General features: G+C 41.4%; 1 protein-coding gene across 1 annotated transcript; it reads right to left on the reverse strand.

The window, feature by feature from the left end:
* Nucleotides 1-7,364: 7,364 nt before the first annotated feature.
* Nucleotides 7,365-16,700, reverse strand: LOC133477241 (protein-glutamine gamma-glutamyltransferase 2-like). The gene is made up of 15 exons (XM_061771793.1): nucleotides 16,568-16,700; nucleotides 16,325-16,492; nucleotides 15,498-15,731; nucleotides 15,290-15,408; nucleotides 15,031-15,159; nucleotides 14,700-14,877; nucleotides 14,358-14,496; nucleotides 14,176-14,279; nucleotides 13,788-13,930; nucleotides 13,610-13,709; nucleotides 9,794-9,939; nucleotides 9,327-9,456; nucleotides 9,082-9,242; nucleotides 7,814-7,950; nucleotides 7,365-7,722 (listed from the first exon to the last, which is right to left on the reverse strand). The coding sequence occupies exons 1-15, from the start codon at nucleotides 16,581-16,583 to the stop codon at nucleotides 7,575-7,577; spliced, it is 2,052 nt and encodes a 683-aa protein (XP_061627777.1). The 5' UTR covers nucleotides 16,584-16,700; the 3' UTR covers nucleotides 7,365-7,574.
* Between the last annotated feature and the right edge of the window lie 2,536 nt (nucleotides 16,701-19,236).

Genomic DNA, 19,236 nt, shown 5'->3' on the forward strand with positions numbered 1-19,236 from the left:
TGTGTCATTCCAATGAATGTTTTCCTCATCTGTCTGCTTTGCATATAAATTGCTCAACATGCATTTGGAACGGCTGTCAAAAAGTGCTATCCCGACTTTAGCAGCAGACGGCGATGATGCAATAAACATGTTGTGCGTGTATACAGAATGGTCGCCGGGGGGATATACTGTGTAAGTATTACTGTAAAGTTAAAACAGAAAATCTCAGTAAGGAGGTGGCTTGTTGTAATATAGGAGGAAACCGCTATGCTACCGTGTTGCCGAGATTAGTATTTCAATACTAATTTTAAAATTAATAATGATTTAAAAAAGTAAAAAAATCCAAAATAAAATTACAGAATAATTACTACTGTATGTAAATATAAATAAATGTAATTTTACTCACAAAATGTCAGACTACTACAAAATTGAAAAGAAAAAAAACGGAATCTTTGTAACAAATGTTTATTCCCTGCTGAAAACAAACCTTTATTGTTGCAATTGTTTCATTTTTTCATTACTTGTAAAAATATCCCTTCAGTCTTGATATTACACATCCATCCATCCATCCATTTTCTGAGCCGCTTCTCCTCACTAGGGTCGCAGGCGTGCTGGAGACTATCCCAGCTGTCATCAGGCAGGAGGCGGGGTACACCCTGAACTGGTTCCCAGCCAATTGCAGGACACATAGGAACAAACAACTATTCACACTCACAGTCATGCCTACGGGTAATTTAGAGTCTCCAATTCATGCATGTTTTTGGGATGTGGGAGGAAACCCACGCAGGCACGGGGAGAACATGCAAACTCCACACAGGCGGGGCCGGGGATTGAACCCCGGTCCTCAGAACTGTGAGGCTGACGCTCTAACCAGTCGTCCACCGTGCCGCTTGATATTACACATTTTGTAAAATAACTTCATCATTGTGCTAGTGCTATTTCTGTCAAAGACTAAATTGTCCGTGTGTGTGTGTGTGTGTTTGTGTGTGAATGAGTGGATTTGTTTTTGACGGGTTCAAAAAGGACAGGATAGGTCACTACACTCAGACCAAAACCCTCTTTTATTCTGCTACACCTAAATACATGTCAAAAATGGACGTTCTTCATAGAAAATGAATAGACCTAAAACGTTTCCCTGTGGAACTCCACTGAAAAAAGAAAAATGGTTAATTGGGATGGATGGTGCAAAATCATGTTGACGATACAGTATGCTATACAATGTATGTACAAAAGTATTGGGGCACCTTCCTTCTATATCCTTAGTAGAAAATGACTAAACCTACAAAAGAAAAAAAAAATTACTTTCAGGAACAACAACAACAATCCAAACACAGTATTCAGATTTCTATTCTGGAAAGTAACATTTGAGTAGTATTCAGAATACTACTCAAACGAATAGGTACATCTTCCGATTTCGGGCTGGCACAGGACCAACAGCTGCTAGTGACGAATATGAACTCATCATCCTGTGAAATGAGGTGTTCTCTGACAGAAAAGTTATTCAAAGTGTTTATCGGAGCAGTGCACAACTCCAATGACGACACTAAAGTTCTATGAATAAAATTCATACGTTCCATAATCTAGAAGGTTTTCATCCACCTTTTCTTTTGTTTGTTTTGTTTTCATATTTTGCAAACTCTTCCAAGCTGGAAAATTGGTTGCATAATGGAAAGAGGTTGCAGCAGTAAATCATCAAACATATGCAGCAGAAAAACATCCACTGAAGCCCCTGACACTCTTGTATTCTTCTAATGTGCACTGCATGATCAACAGTATAGACGACCTCCTCTGGACTAAACTTACAAGAAGGAAGATAAACATAAAGTTGAAGTTTTGCAAATGCATGGCAACTTTGTTTTAATAGTAAGACTTGTGATATTAAAAATACAACTCTATTATCTTATTACAATGTTATTTTCTTAATAGTATGTCTTTATACTCTTAATATTATGATTTGATTGTCATAAAACTGCAACTGTTTGTCACTAAAATGTTGTTTTACTCATATTATGACCTCATTCTCTTATTTGTATAAATATACTTATTATTTTGACTACATTCTTGGGAAAATGGTAACATTGACTATTTTCATAATAGCAATATAATTCTCTTAATATAACATTTTCCCACATAAAATCACTACTTTATTCTCATAATAGTGTAACGTAATTAATGTAATTACGATGTTATTCTCTTAATACTTCGACTTTATTCCCGTAATTACAACTGAATATTATGACGGATATTACTCTCTTATTATTCAAATATTTTTCTCACAAAACTAGGATTTATTCCCCAAATGTTCTGACTTTTCTTTCCTACAAAGGTTATACCTTTTTGTCCTTAAAATTGCATTATCTCAATATTACAATATTTATTGTCTTAATATTGACTATTTTCTTCCGAAACGTTGATGTTATTTTCTTAACATTACAACTTTATTCTCCTAATAATACATTATTTCTACTAAAATTATGACGCATTTTTTCTGCTAAAACTCAGATTTATTTGCCTTATATTCTGAATTTATTCTCAAAATATTGTGATTTGATATTGTGATTGTGATACTTAATTTCTCAATATTGCGAATTATTTCGACTAAAATTGTGACATTATTCTCTTCATATTTCTACCTTTTAATACAAAAATTACAATGTTATCTTACTCTTTTTATTTTACAATGTCATTTTATATTATAGTTTATTTTCTACATGTTAAATTTTTTTTCTGCTGAAGTGATAAAGTTCTTTTCTTAATGCGACTGTATTTTAACTTTTTCTGTGTTTAGTGTCACATTATTTTTTTAATGTCCCAACTTTACTCACCTAATATTTGGATTTTAGTCTCGAAATTCTGTGGTATTATTTTTGTGTCTCGGTCTCATGTTCACAAGATACTTGAGGTTGCTTCTGTTAAAATGTTTCGTAAATTTAATTGGAAGGTCATGCAAATGCACAGGGCTTGCTGTGAATCTTTAAATCACATTTATTTTTTAACACGCTGTTACTTCATACCTCATACGTGTATTACAGTATTACAGTATTTGACAATGATTTTCTCGCCGTAACAGAAAGCCAGGGTTTCAGTCTCGAGCGAATTTGTCTTTCTTGAGTGGAATGGTTGGCGCATTTGGAAAACGACAACAGCGAGGGGCGAAAGCAATCACATGGAAGCTTTAATTAAGTGCACGAGCGGAGCTGTTCACTCCACGACAACAAAAAATCTTAAGTGCTTCTTCGTCTCACACAGCTTTAATAATGAATTGGCTGCTCACAGAACACTGAAATTAGCTCTCTGCTATTTACTGCTGATGTAGTAGTGGCTGCTATGAAAGACACGCACACACACACACACACACAGATACAAACTTTCACACTCTCTCTTCCAAGCACACACTCATGCAAAGATTCACACACACGTGCACTGTCGCAACGGATATTTTTTGTTTGTTTTTCAGCTTTCACCAGCTCATCTTGTTGCATTTTATTCTGACTCATTCCCAATTCTCTTACAAGTGGTCTTTGAAGACTTGCAGTACTGTCGCTCCGCTCTCGTCCTGCTTTTGTTCTCATTTATCCTCCAGATATTCATTTGACATCTGTGTGTGCGTGTGTGTGTGTGTGTGTGTGGTCCTCTGGGTGCTGGTTTAGTGATAGAGCCCAAAGCTGCCTGACAATTGCATTCAAGATGTTACCTCTCTAATTACTAAAAATATAAACAGATGAGTGCACTTCACATGGACACAGTGACACACACACAAATGCACACACACACACACACATCTACAAAAACACACACACAGTTTTTTGTTTGCACGTGTGAGTTGTGTGTCCTGTCCCTCCCTCTTCTGAACCTCGACAAAAAATACATATTTTTGAAAAAGGTAACGAGTTGATTGAGAGATTTTCAAAGAACTATCGACAAAAGGACATCAAATCCATCCGTCCGGCTTCTATAGAGTTTGTCGTCATTCGGGTCACGGAAGAGCTTGAGCCTATACCAGCTGACTTTAAGAGAGACCCCCATCAAATTTCTGGCCACCCCATTGAACAATTCCTGACTCCGCACCTGAGGACAAGCTGAGAGTCACAACAACAACACAAGTGCTGTGTTTGCGTTTAAATTCACTGCCAGCCCTCCCCGTTCAAATGGTTATTAGACTTCTATAGCCGTTAATGGCAGTGAATAGGTTTTAAGGGGTGTAGCCTACTGTTGCTTATGAGAGTTCTCATTGTGTATTTGTGTGTTTGACCGTTTGTCCTGTTCAATAAACCGCTGAAAGGGCATCGGTGTTTGTAACGCTCCTCTTGTTTTCACCTGACTTGAGCGACGAAGTTGTGGACACTTGTAATTCAAGCTATCACTGTACTACAACTATTTCTCACATTTGCACTTTAGTTTGCTCACGAGACTTAATTTCTCAATTAATATATATGTCTGTAGATTCTGTGTGGATTGTTTATTTCTAATATGACTTTGCTTGTGCACTAACCAAAAATGAACGTGTAGAATTGTAGTCAAATGAAGCAATTGCCCGCAACTGATATTGTATGCACCCGCACCTACTGGCATGTGCACAAATGAACACTCCCGAATTACGGTGATCACTACCAGTCGACTCCCACGTACGAGCAGAGACAGCCGAGGTTGCGCAAATGTGTGACAGAAGCTGATACGCTCTTCAGAACAATTTTTTAACAGCATGGAAGCAAAGAAGTAAAAATAACCACCACAAGGGTTGAGTGATATTTATTTATTATTATTTTTTTAGAATCCTTCTCAGCTTCAAACTAGCAGCAGGGGTGCTTGTCTTTATAGAATATCAAAACATGCCTTTCATTTATTGGAGTGCACTAGAAAACAATCTCCAGCAAATGCACTTTTATTTCTTCAGAATTTAATATATTGCGGTTCTCACATGGAGGACTATCAATCACAGATGTGGGGCACTCGAGGCATACGACTTGACTCGAGTCAGACTTAAGTCGCCAATTTTAGGACTGGGACTCGCTTGGCTAAAACTTACCGAAGATTCGACTTGACATTGACTTTGTAGTCAGGAGAACTGACTTCGACTTGAAACAAGATTTGACAAATCTTGCCTGTAAGTGGCATGTACTACATGTTACAGAATCATTACGATGTCACTCTCTTAAATGATGTACTCCAGATAGGATATCATCTTCAGGTCATAAAGCTTAGTAGCAAATTTATTTCAGATGATCACATGAGAATAAAGGTAATACCTACTTTGTTTCTTACGTACGTTTTCAGCCCGCTCGTAAAAACTGATGTGTTCAGGCATGCTGAGGCCCTCGAAAAGGCAACTTACTAGTCAGAACAAGAATAGTAACCATTCTAAGAGGGATCTAATTGTATTTTATTAAAAATATTATTTGGATTAAGGAGCTACATACTGGTGCATTAACCATAATGGAAATGGGAATTACCATTGCGTTTTTTTTCTAGCTGTGGCTTAAACCTTACATTGGGTGGTGCTCTAATAACCATTTTAAACACAGTATATCATCATATCATCTCGATATCAACTTGATCTGCCCTCCTTTTCCAGGGAGTTGCAGGCCTACCTGCTCTAGGTGAAAATCCATGATACAGAAGTGACCGTATGAAAAAGCATTTTTTTTAATAGTTTCACCCCTCCCACACACATTGCAAATATATTTGAACACAAACCAAAAAAATCAAGCAGAAAACTGTATAGCGCATGCTACAAGCATAGGTATTGTAGTGTCTGTATGTTGGATACTGCCTATAACAGCGTGTGATGTCGGCAAAATCCGCGCGTGAGTGTCTGGGCATGAGCTGTGGCCGAGAGCAGCTCTTGCATGACCGTGCTCATTGTGTTTCAGTTGTGTTGTGACTCTGGCTATACTTTCCCACATGCGAGGGTGTTACAGAAAGTTAGTATTTGTGTTATAATGCACTGTATACAGGTTGTATAAAATGCCGTTTATGTCATTTTCGAATTGTGCGCATCCGTATATGCATGTGGGTCAGGGAGGGTTTGTGTTTGTTCTTGCTGGTGGCTAATTAGATGTGTGCATTGTGTGTGTTCGCTCATACAGGAAAGCCTCGGCCTCAGGGTAGCAGACGGGTGAAAGCGGTCGTGTGTGTTTGTGTGCCTGTGTGTGTGTGTGTGTGTGGTGGAGTGACAGCTTGTTCACGTGAGTGAGATGAAAGTATTCTCTGCAGCAAAATGACGGTTTGCTCAACTCGTGGCTGAGAGAATCGGCAGAGATTGTGTGTATATATATATATATATATATATATATATATATATATATATCGAAAAAAATAATTGTCGTCTATAATGTGAGGTAAATCGAGTCATTTTGGTGACAAAGATGGAGTACTCTGCGAAATCCTCGCTGGCAGTCCCGTGATCCCGCTGGTAGCTATGAATATTTTAAGTGATCGGAATGGCCGAAGTTAGAGAGGCTAACTGCTATTCTCATCCACCGCTATCTTATTTTCGTACTCTCCGACCCACATAGACGTATGAAGATTGTATCATCTTGCTGGCTGGAGATTTTGCTTCTCTACAGAGCGTTAGAGTCAGGCAAGGACAGCAGACTGCAAAGTAAAAAAGTCATCTGCAAATTGGCTTACGTCTTTTTTTTTTTTAAAACTACATCATCACTGTGCCCAAAGCGCTTTACAGATGCTCACCCATTCACGCGCACATTTATACACCAACGGGCGGTTGCTTCCACGCAAGGCGCTGCCAGGCCCAATGGGAGCAATTTGGGGTTCAGCGTCTTGCCCAAGGACACTTCGACAGCGGACAGTCGGAGCCGGGATTCGAACCTTCGGTCACTGGACGACCCGCTCTACATACTGAGGCACAGCTTTAAAAGTCGATGTAAATTCGACTCGACTCGTATAGAATCTATTTCACCAAGCTTTTTTTTTTTTTCCTTTAATTTTTTGTAGCATGTCCAAATCGCCTTTCCAGATGATTTATTTGTATTGAATTTCCCGAGAAATGTACGCTGCACATTCATTTTATGTGTTCAAGCAGAATGGAACATACAAGATGCCTTTTCTTCAAGAGTGAATGTCACATAAAAAGAAAAAGTAAAACAATCTAACAATAAAGTTCAACTTAAATTGAACAGGTCACCCGATTTTTTTTACACATCTGGTTAAAATTTAAGATCTTAAGTGAGAATTGGCTATATTGTCTGACTATTAAAGGACACAGGAACATTAGCATTATTTGGTGACTTCTGGAACCTGTGTTGAACCTCTCCGTTTTCACAAATTGCAAATGTTAACATCTCTCGGTACTGCTACCCGAGATGATCCCCGATAACTCATCCCATAATTCAATTCAGAGTTCAAATAATGACAAACAAAAGCGGTTTTGTGCTTTATTTTTCCTGAATTTTTATTACACTCAAGAGATCACAACAAAAGAGTGCTAGTCAGTGCGGCAAATTGTTCCTAATCATTTAGTTTATTTCTTTTGCACAATTTCAGAACAGTGCAAGGAGGGAATGAAGCCAAGAGGGCTTGTACAGGATTCCACTCGCTTCAGAAAATCGATCCTATATATTGGATTTCACTTGGCTCTAGAACCTTTTAACAATTACTGTAGCATCTCCCTTCACGTCTTTGAGACCGTCTGAGATGAAGTCAACCAGGAGTTTCCTGACGCCAGTGCGCATAGGTTGAAAGGCGATTTTGGCACACGCCTTCTGGCCCGGCGCGATGTCGCCGCTGAAACGCAGAAAAAGTGTTTTATGTGTCGAATGACTAACGAATGGTAATGAAGGTGTGCTGCACTGAAGCTTATCGAGTCTGTACTTACTTCACCTTGACCTGAGTGGGAGCCAAGAGGCCGGCCCCCTCCACAGTGAAAACGCCCCCCTTCAGAGGCACTTGGAGAGGGTTGGTGAAGGAGATGGAGCATGTTGTCTGCTTTCTTCGAGAAACCTTTCCAGAAAGCTGCAGAGCAACAATGGAGCAAAGTCAACCGACCGTTTCGTAATGTTTCTAAACAATGGGCAAGCGGATACTTCAGAGTGGCAGAAAAGTGACTCACTACTACTGACTTGAACTGAAGAGCGATGATAAAAACTTTAGGGTTTTTTCGATTTTCTTAAAAAGTTTTCAAGTGGATGTTGTAAATAGATCACAAGACTACTTGGTGGCATATGAGCCACTTGTTAACGGACAGACTGGGAAGCAAACCTCAGTCATCAGGTTTGTGGATTGGGGCATTTTCTTACAGGTACGGTATGTATAAAATGGTTGAGTCATCTCTGGATAATTAATTTACCAAAACATAATGGCTAGCCTGCTATTAGACAACACGAGGCAGTTTTAAGAGCAACAGAAAAGTGGATTAATTAGCCAGTGCCTCAATCATCATGTTAACTATCTCAAATTTTGACTACATCTATTTTTGAATGAACACACTTTTCAAAGTTTTTTTTTATTTTACATTTTAAAAATGTAAAAGACAGCCAGCATTCTGTCACATCTTTTTCACTGACACTTCGCACATTCAGATTACGGCGGTAGAGAAGAAGGCTAAACTCGTCATCAGTAACGTTAAGTTTGACTAGCCGCAATTAACATTGTAGATATTTGAAAATGTCTTTCTGGCTGGTCTTAATTACATTTTGAATAGTTGTAATTTTCATTCAAGAGATCTGGAACGTAATTGTGGCTAGTCGAAACGACAACGACACACAGATATCTGCAATTCAACTTTCACTAGGCAAAACTGAATCTGAATGTCAATGAATGTCAATTTGCCAGTGACTTTTTTTTTTTATTGAATATTACAAGGTACTGACTACTTTTATTAAAACATGAAAAGATTCAAAACCATTTTTAAAGTTGAATGTTTGCTTGTATCACACTAATACAAACAATGTTTTGCCTTGTCACGGATAACAAAGCTCAGATGGAGAATTAGTTTTTTTGTTTTTCTTTTTTCCCCCCTTTCAATCCTTTCAAAACATTGAACTGCTCATACCGGCAGTTTTTTGGATTGGTTTTCGCATGTTTTACGAACACAACCTAGAGGACCACTATGGCTGCAGCTGCATGCTGTGAGCATTCACCTACCTCAACAAGGATTTTAGGCATGGTGGGTGTGATTTTGCCCACGGCCATGATGGGTTTGCTCGCTCCCTGGGCCTGCAGCAACGCTGTCAGCTTGATGTTCTGCTGTCCAGTGATGTACTTGACATAGTCGTTGTAGGGCACTCGCACCACCTCCTTGTGAACTGGATGCACACACATTTAGCAGGTCAAAAAAAGCAGAAAAGGGTGTTGAACATTTATTTATTGTCTATTTTGCATCTACCAACCTTTGTTGGCCTGCACAGAAATCTGCTTGGTTTCCTTCTGAAACACCCCAAGGTGTGAACAGTTGTATGTCTCTGCTGTGGCCGCCATGGTCAGGCAAATGTCAGCTTTTTGTTGTCCTTGGTTGCTCAACTGCAAACAAAAAAATGTATTTGATGAAATATACTTTGTAACCATTTCTAAGACTGTACGTGACAATCTACAGAGCGGACCAAAAAAGGTTCTCACCCGTCGACTGCCCATTACTCATATGCTGTATTGTTTTTGTTTCAGATGCAAATAACATTAAGTAAAGGCATATGTACAATTAACTGAGAAAAAGAACATGTTATTGTCGTAAAGTGCTCCTGTGGGTACAAAAAATTAATTTCAAGTTATAGACATTTTCTTAGGGAACCACCATCTCGATGCACCATTGTTTGCATCAGAGAATTTACTGAATCCCGGTATTCATTTATCAGTTTCATACCTCCACAACAATTTCAACATCTGATCCGAATACAACTTTTTCAGGTTTGACGTTCACCACCACTTGCACTGGCTCCTGCCTCTCGGGGGACGGCTCTCTGGCTGTACGTTGCGCCTTCTCATACACCTCTCTCTCTTTCTTGGAGCCTGATGAAGAACACATTAATCAGCCCTCGACAAAAACAAAATGTGGAAAAACGATCACTATAAGTTTGCAGATTTTTGTGTGATATACTTCTTCTTCTTCTTTTCGTTTCGGCTTGTCCCGTTAGGGTTCGCCACAGCGCGTCATCCTTTCCCATGAGAGCCTATCTCCTGCATCCTCCTCTCAAACACCAACTGCCATCATGTCTTCCCTCACGACATCCATCAACCTTCTCTTTGGTCTTCCTCGAGCTCTCTTGCCTGGCAGCTCCATCGTCATCATCCTTCTACCAATATACTCACTCTCTCTCCTCTGGACGTGTCCAAACCATTGAAGTCTGCTCTCTCTAACTTTCTCTCCAAAACATCGAACCTTGGCTCTCCCTCTGATGAGCTCATTTCCAATTGTATCCAACATGGTCGCTCCGAGAGCGAACCTCAACATCTTCATTTCCGCCACCTTCAGCTCTGTTTCCTGTTTTTTCTTCAGTGCCACTGTCTCTAATCCATACATCATGGCTGGCCTCACCACTGTTTTATAAACTTTGCCCTTCATCCCATCAGAGACTCTTCTGTCACATAACACACCTGACACCTTCCTCCACCCGTTCCAACCTGCTTGGACCCGTTTCTTCACTTCCTGACCACACTCACCATTGCTCTGGACGGTTGACCCCAAGTATTTAAAGTCCTCTACCCTTGCCATCTCTTCTCCCTGTAGCCTCATTCTTCCCCCACCACCCCTCTCATTCATGCACATATATTCTGTTTTACTTCGGCTAATCTTCATTCCTCTTCTTTCCAGTGCATGCCTCCATCTTTCTAACTGTTCCTCCAGCTGCTCCCTGCTTTCACTGCAGATCACAATCTCATCTGCAAACATCATGGTCCACGGGGATTCCAGTCTAACCTCATCTGTCAGCCTATCCATCACCACTGCAAAAAGGAAGGGGCTCAGGGCTGATCCCTGATGCAGTCCCACGTCCACCTTAAATTCTTCTGTCACACCGACAGCACACCTCACCGCTGTTCTGCTGCCCTCGTACATGTCCTGTATTATTCTAACATACTTCTCTGCCACTCCAGACTTCCGCATGCAGTACCACAGTTCCTCTCTGGGTACTCTGTCATAGGCTTTCTCTAGATCTACAAAGACACAATGTAGCTCCTTCTGACCTTCTCTGTACTTTTCCATCAACATCCTCAAGGCAAATAATGCATCTGTGGTACTCTTTCTAGGCATGAAACCATACTGTTGCTCGCAAATACTCACTTCTGTCCTGAGTCTAGCCTCCACTACTCTTTCCCATAACTTCATTGTGTGGCTCATCAACTTTATTCCTCTATAGTTGCCACAGCTCTGCACATCACCTTTGTTCTTAAAAATGGGCACCAGTACACTTTTCCTCCATTCCTCAGGCATCTTCTCACGCACTAGAATTCTATTGAACAAGCTGGTCAAAAACTCCACAGCCACCTTTCCTAGATGCTTCCATACCTCCACAGGAATGTCATCAGGACCAACTGCCTTTCCATTTTTCATTCTCTTTAATGCCTTTCTAACTTCCCCCTTACTAATCATTGCCACTTCCTGGTCCACCACCTCTTCTACTCTCCCTTCTCTATCATTTTCCTCATTCATCAACTCCTCGAAGTATTCTTTCCATCTACCTAGCACACTGCTGGCACCAGTCAACATATTTCCATCTCTATCCTTAATCACCCTAACCTGCTGCACATCCTTCCCATCTCTATCCCTCTGTCTAGCCAGCCTGTATAGATCCTTTTCTCCTTCTTTAGTGTCCAACCTGCCATACATGTCATCATATGCCTCTTGTTTTGCCTTTGCCACCTCTACCTTTGCCCTGTGTCGCATCTCAATGTATTCCTTTCGCCTCTCCTCGGTCCTCTCAGTGTCCCAATTCTTCTTAGCTAACCGTTTTCCTTGTATGATTTCCTGTACTGTGAGGTTCCACCACCAAGTCTCCTTCTCTCCTTTCCTGCCAGAAGATACACCAAGTACTCTCCTCCCTGCTTCTCTGATCACCTTGGCTGCAGTGGTCCAGTCTTCTGGAAGCTCTTCCCGTCCACCGAGAGCCTGTATCACCTCTTCCCGAAAAGCTGCACAACACTCGTCCTGTCTCAGCTTCCACCACATGGTTCTCTTCTCTGCCTTTGTCTTCCTAATTTTCCTCCCCACCACCAGAGTCATCTTACACACCACCATCCTATGCTGTCTAGCCACACTCTCCCCTAGCACTACCTTACAGTTGGTAACCTCCTTCAGATTACATCGTCTGCACAAGATGTAATCCACCTGTGTGCTTCTACCTCGGCTCTTGTAGGTCACCCTATGTTCGTGCCTCTTCTGGAAAAAAGTGTTCACTACAGCCATTTGCATCCTTGTTGCAAAGTCTACCACCATCTGTCCCTCCAAGTTCCTTTCCTGGATACCGTACTTACCTATCACTTCTTTATCACCCTTATTACCTTCACCAACATGTCCATTACAATCTGCACCAATTACGACTCTCTCTCTGTCTGGGATGCTCAGAACTACATCATCTAGCTCCTTCCAGAATTTCTCTTTCACCTCTAGGTCACATCCTACCTGTGGGGCATAGCCACTAATCACATTACACATAACACCCTCAATTTCAAATTTCAGCCTCATCACTCGATCTGATACTCTTTTCACCTCCAAGACATTCTTAGCCAACTCTTCTTTTAAAATAACCCCGACTCCATTTCTCTTCCCATCTACACCATGGTAAAATAATTTAAACCCTGCCCCTAAACTTCTAGCCTTACTGCCTTTCCACCTGGTCTCCTGGACACACAATATATCAACCTTTCTCCTAATCATCATGTCAACCAACTCCCGAGATTTTTCTGTCATAGTCCCAACATTCAAAGTCCCCACATTCAGTTCTAGGCTCTGTGTTTTCCTCTTCTCTTTCTGCCGAAGAACCCGCTTTCCACCTCTTCTTCTTCTTCTTCTTTGACTTCGACTTCGACCCACAGTAGCTGAATTTCCAACAGCGCCCTGCAGGTTGACGCCGCCGGTGGCGGACGTTGTTAACCCGGGCCACGACCGATCCGGTATGGAATTCTTTGGATGAACGCTCATATTTGTTTGGCAAGGTTTTAAGCCGGATGCCCTTCCTGACGCAACCCTCTGCATTTATACGGGCTTGGGACCGGCCTACAGTTTGCACTGACTTGTGCCCCCCATAGGGCTGCATTTTTTGTGTGATATACAAGTAGATTAAAAAAAAATAATAATAATAATAATAATAATGTGCAACGTTGCAGGGCCGCTTCATAGCTAAGTAACACTATTGCCAAACAAGGAAGCGGACACTAAGATTTGGATCGGGTGGCTCTTGATCTTAAAAGCTACTTGTGATGAATTCTGTAAACTTCTTCTTTTCCTTTCGGCTTGTCCCGTTAGGGGTCGCCACAGCGCGTCATCCTTTTCGGATGAACGCTCATATTTGTTTGGCAAGGTTTTAAGCCGGATGCCCTTCCTGACGCAACCCTCTGCATTTATCCGGGCTTGGGACCGGCCTACAGTTTGCATTGACTTGTGCCCCCATAGGGCTGCATTGTGATGAATTCTGTAAACAAAAACAAAAAACAAAAATACTCATTGTAGATGCTGTTTACTAACCTTCAGGATACTTGTACTCAAGAGTGACATCTTCTCTGCGATTACCAAAAACACTTTTGGTGCTGATGTTCCTGCCAATGCTGTCCTGATTTACTCTGATCTGTAACACCATGGGTCATCATTTTCAATAAATTACATCCGAGGTTTTCTTGAGGGAAAATGATGAACATGGGGTCACCTTCTGACGTTGGCCATTTTTTTTGACCATCCAGTGGATGATATCGGCGTTCACCTCAGCAAATATAAATGGAGCATCATACTTGACGTTGAGATTACCCTCCTTGATGGCCCTAACAGGACACGGACCACAGCGGAAGTCACCTGAGAAGCAAAAATCATTTAATCACCACTTTTGATGCAAACTTAATCCTGTCTAGGAATGACTGCACTATGGTAAAGGTATTTGGATACCTGTCCATTACAGCATTTCACTAAAATGTCAGTTGTCCAATCTTATACGCACTCAATTGGTTTCAATTGAAATCGTAAAGAAACCATCTGGATGATTCAGTCGAAAATTGCCTTCCTCAACAGGTGAAGAGAGATAACAAATAATTGGAATGTACCATTGCTCAATTCTTGAGGAGTTGGGTCCAAAACCTGCCAGCCGTCATTTCCCTGTGGAAGATCATTTCTCTTCATCCAGGACTCAACCCAACAGTGGAAGTTCCTAAAACAGAGAGGTTGAGAAAGATGTGGATGACAAATGACATGATGAGTTTATTTGATATTGTGCCCGCTGTCCTACCAGCTGCTATCTGAACGTCCTTCTTTAATAATCTCCAGGTTTTCATCGACCAGGTAGTCCAGAGAAAGGTTTCCATCAGTGTCATGGGCAGACTCAAAGTTGGTAATGGGGCGTGTTGGTATCCCCAGGCAGCGCAGTACTGCAAAGAGCACACAAATGTAATATGTAATAGTTGGCACATTGACCTCTACCAATGACGAGTGAGTGACACTGGTGCTATGTGTGATCAATGACTGACAATTCAGAGTTTACCACATTGCCAAACCGTCACTTCAAAAATCTTGACAAAGGTGATATCGAGTGAATGGTTGGCAGAGGCGAGACGTCTTCTCAGTGGCTCACCTGTAACTGCAACTGCGGCAAAGACCCAACACTGGCCGTATTTGACCGGCCTGGCACAGCTGTTGCTCCACTTTTCGAGGATGCCAACGCTGCCCGCCCATCTGTAAGGTGCGACTCCATCAGTGTACGGCTCCTCCCAGCAGCCTTCCAGCAAGCCCCTGTCGCGATTGCAGTTCACCTGGACACACATGCTGAATGATTAGTCTTCCCATTGTACTTTTTCTTTCGTGGTCTCTGTAACTAGTCTGTTATTTTGTCAGAAACAAACATAAATGAATGTGAACTGTCTTTTTTGCGGAATTGTGGGGGTGAGGGTTATTGTCGTCGTCACCATGGCAGTGATGATCCTGCTGACGTAGATGGGGTCAGATCTTTGGGACAGGTCTTTCTTCGAGTCTCTCACGGCTTCATTGGAGTAGTCCAGTATTTCAAAACAAATGTCCATCACATTGTCCTCAAACTGTATGAGGGAGGAGCAAGGACAACGGTGGAGGATAAGTAGCACACACAAATACACATACACACAGAACACATACACAGGTCACGCACACGCATATGTCATATACATACACACACATGCTCATGCGTACCTGTCCAAAGTTCCAACGTCTGCCACTGATGGCGTTCCAGGTGCCCATGAAAATGATCCCATTCTCATTCATGACATACTCCTGAATGAAGTTCTCATTAGGTAGATACACCACATCATCTGCACACAATACATATATATCGCAGGCATCACCATCTCAAGCATTAGTGGCAAGTAGTTCCAGTTGATTGGGGTCTTGATGGACTCACTTTTGCACCACGGGTTATAGAGCAGGTGGAACTTGGTCGTCCCCTCGGTGTCCAGGACGCGGCCATCAGTCGCGGACAACAACGTCACAGTCAGACGGTAAGGGCCGATGATGGCATCTGCTGGGCTGTGCAGAGTCAGCAGCAGTTCATCACAGGCGGAACGCTGTGTAAACCACCAATCGTTGCCGGAGCAACTCTCCCTCTTAACACTGATCGCCACCTCCTCTCGCTTGCCTGAAGAAACGACAAAAGAAAATATCATCCATCCATCCATTTTCTGAGCCGCTTATCCTCACAAGGGTCGCGGGAGTGCTTGAGCCTATCCCAGCTATCTTTGGGCAGGAGACGGGTCACACCCTGAACTGGTTGCTGGCCAATTGCAGGGCACACATAAACAAAAAGCCATTCACACTCATGGGGAATTTAGAGTCTTCGATCAACCTATCACGCATGTTTTTGGGAGGAAACCGGAGTGCCCGGAGAAAACCCACGCAGGCACAGGGAGAACATGCAAACTCCACACAGGCGGGGCCGGGGATTGAACCCCGGTCCTCAGAACTGTGAGGCAAACGCTCTAACCAGTCATTCACCGTGCCACCAAGAAAATAACAGCAAAGTAAAAAAAAAAGCGTTTGTAGCATACTACAATCTACGAATAAAATCATTGTGGATTAGTAAAGTTCACAAGTCGTACAACTCCTAGTCGAGGTCACATTTAACACCCTCTTATTCCTCCAGGAATCCTTATCAGAACTTATCAGCCTTTATCCCCACCAATGGTTGACCTGTTCACCAAGCAACAGTCACTAGGATCAAGCTTGACTCACCAACATGGAGATCCACAGCCACCATGCATCCACGCACACTCCTAGAGCACTCCACTGAGATGCTGAAGGACTGACCCCTACGCACAATCAAGCGGTCTCGATCGATCTCCCAGGTGCGGTGAGCCGAGTTGTTTTCACGGCATCTCGGGTCCACCTTCACAATGTCAACTAACAACAGAGGCAGTTAGGTTAACATTCATTTTGTGAGCTACATCGGCCCCGTAAATGGACAGAAAGACTCACCCTTGTAGTTTGACATCGCAGGATGTTCTATCAAAAAGTGTGTGTCTTCAAAAAGTCTCACTCACTTGTCTCACTGTGCATCCCTGTCCTATATATATACAGTAGAAGGCTGACCCTCCCACCCGCTGGAAGTCACCCTAAAGCACACTCCTCTGCACTCCAAGATTGTCTCAGAAGTTACTCTGGTTTCATCACATATCAGGCCGGTTTGCGCTAATTTAGCACAGCTCTTGCAAACACTATCTCAACTAAACAGACTTCCGAGAGTGCAAACTTCCCCCGTTATCACCCTCATCCCATCGACAGACACCAAACGCAATGTTTTAACAAGCTCAGTATGATGACGTGACAGACGATTAACACAAGCAGCCTGTTCGTAACGCAATAGACTGCCGTTATTGTGCAGATTTGTCACTGCTGTGCCGTAATGATAAGAATTAAAATGAGCCATTAAAGTCACTTTTAAATGTTAAAATATTTGGCTTCAACATTCTGAAAGAATACGTTTTCACGCAATTCATGAAGGCACGCTTAGCTAGCACTTTATTTACTGTTTTTTTATTTATATTTATGGCCTATAAATGTTTTTTCTACAAATATTTACTGTAATTGTGACTTTAGCACTAGAGTTCGCGTAGATCACTGCTAGGCATTTCCACTTGCATACAAATTTGGGTTAGGAGCAGTGAAATATTTAATCTGCAACCCAGGTCGGAGTTGCCTTTTAACTGGAAAATAAGTTTATTTTGACAGACATCAGGATTGTTATCACTTGGGGTCTAAACGCAACATCCAGCAGCATTTAAACAGCCGCTCACATAAAAGATGCCGTTGGTGTTTTTCTAGCAGAATAATTTTGAATAACTTCATGGAACATTCACTTATCTGGTTTGTCATAAAAAGCAATATTGTCAAAATTGGTTTTATTATATTTTTAAATTGTAAATTTTTCATTTGATGAACATGCTATTATGTTTTCCAAGTGCTGTACACATATATGTATAATCCAACAAACAAATGTTTGAAATGATGTATTTATTTACATTTCATCGCATTTTGTTCTCAGTCTGTTATTTGTGTAAAGCGCAAATATGTGGTTATTTCCAAAATAACAACGTATAGTTTTAATTCCCTTTTTTTCTGAGGAAACATTCAAGGATTCTGTTGATGCATAAATTCACAATTCAGAAAAGTCATCAAAGTGTATTTAAATGTAATTAGTTTATCCATTCATGCCTTTTCCATGCCACTTATCTTCACTCGGGTCAAAGGGCGTGCTGCCGCTTACCTCAGCTAACTGTGGGCGAGAGGCGGGGTAAGCAATTGCAATACTTACACCACTATTACATTTAGCGTGTAATTGGAAGCAACTACATTTACAAAGTGATCTTCCCATCACTGATTGTGAGCAACGTTACTTCATTTTTTTTCAATCATTGCAGTAAATTTCTTCTGTATTCCAGCTCACCATAAGCAGTCAAGCCCAATTTCTACAAAAACAAAAAACAAAAAAAGCAATGTCTTATTCAGTGCAGTGGTGCCCAAGGCAAGATTATCATTTGGTATTGCCCATCAATCAATAGAAAAAAAGAACGACACATCAAGTCATAAAAACTGTTGTTTATCTAAAGCAAAAGTTATGAAATAACAGTAGAATTCACTTACCTGAGAGGGGGAAAAGGTATCTGTGGTAAATAAGGCTCATGGACAAGATTCAAGAGTCTTCCAGTGGCCAATCAACCAGGAATTAAGTAGGAATTTCAGATGGATTCTTTTGCTGCATTCCAGAAAAGTGTGAAGTCGGAGTTTTCCCTCTTCCGACCAGAAAAGTGCACCGGAACACCACTCAAACCGGGAAGTCCAAGTCGCGAGGTCGGAAAAAAAAAATTTACCCTGACTTCACCGAGTTGCTTTAATCTGCTGTCACTTGACATTTACGCCAATATATTTCCGCAAATCAGTTTCGTTAGAGTACGTGGTATGATATCGCAATAATTAGCGTTTTTTTGATTAACTGTACGTCCCAGAAAGCAAAACTTCAAACATTTAGCGTTATGGTAACACGGATGAATAATTCATGCGAGTACATAGCAGCTGTGGGTAACATTGAGACAAGATACTTGTACTTTTATAGGCGTATTGCTTTCAGGTACTTTATACAAGACTGGCTATAAATTGTTGTGACCCAAGCATTTAGGCAACTGTCAATGAGTCATGAACATGGCCGCCACAGTCTCGTTTCTTTATTGTCACACATATTGTTGAAATGAATGTGCCCTGAATTTGAAGAGCGAGCGCACGGAGAAGCTTGACAAAAAAAAAAAAAAAAGAAAGAAAAAGATGGATGCTCTCTGCAACGACTGAATACAAGAGTTGAAAATAATTAAGACTTCAGTGGCTTGAATGTCGTGACGGACGAGTGTGCGAGGGACTAACGACCATTCCAAATGAGAAAGTTCCTGGGAAAACAAGATAATCCTCCTCCTCTCTCCTCCCCCTCGCTAATGCCGACACTTCTTCATCACCCATCCTCCTCTTGCACTATAAATACTGCATTATTTTAGTTAGGGCTTGTACTTTCCCTTCCCCCTTCTTCATTTATCCTGGGCATCTCACTTTTTATACATTGTAAATCCGCACTGTAGTAAAATCCTAATAATTATGAAGAA

This window comes from Phyllopteryx taeniolatus, chromosome 4 (assembly GCF_024500385.1).
Source record: "Phyllopteryx taeniolatus isolate TA_2022b chromosome 4, UOR_Ptae_1.2, whole genome shotgun sequence".
NCBI lineage: Eukaryota > Metazoa > Chordata > Actinopteri > Syngnathiformes > Syngnathidae > Phyllopteryx > Phyllopteryx taeniolatus.

Coding starts and splice junctions, on each gene's coding strand:
- LOC133477241 (XM_061771793.1), bottom strand. Junction 15,409..15,497: donor CTATAACCCGTGGTGCAAAA/GTGAGTCCATCA, acceptor TATTGTGTGCAG/ATGATGTGGTGTATCTACCT. Junction 13,710..13,787: donor AAAATGGCCAACGTCAGAAG/GTGACCCCATGT, acceptor ATGGTGTTACAG/ATCAGAGTAAATCAGGACAG.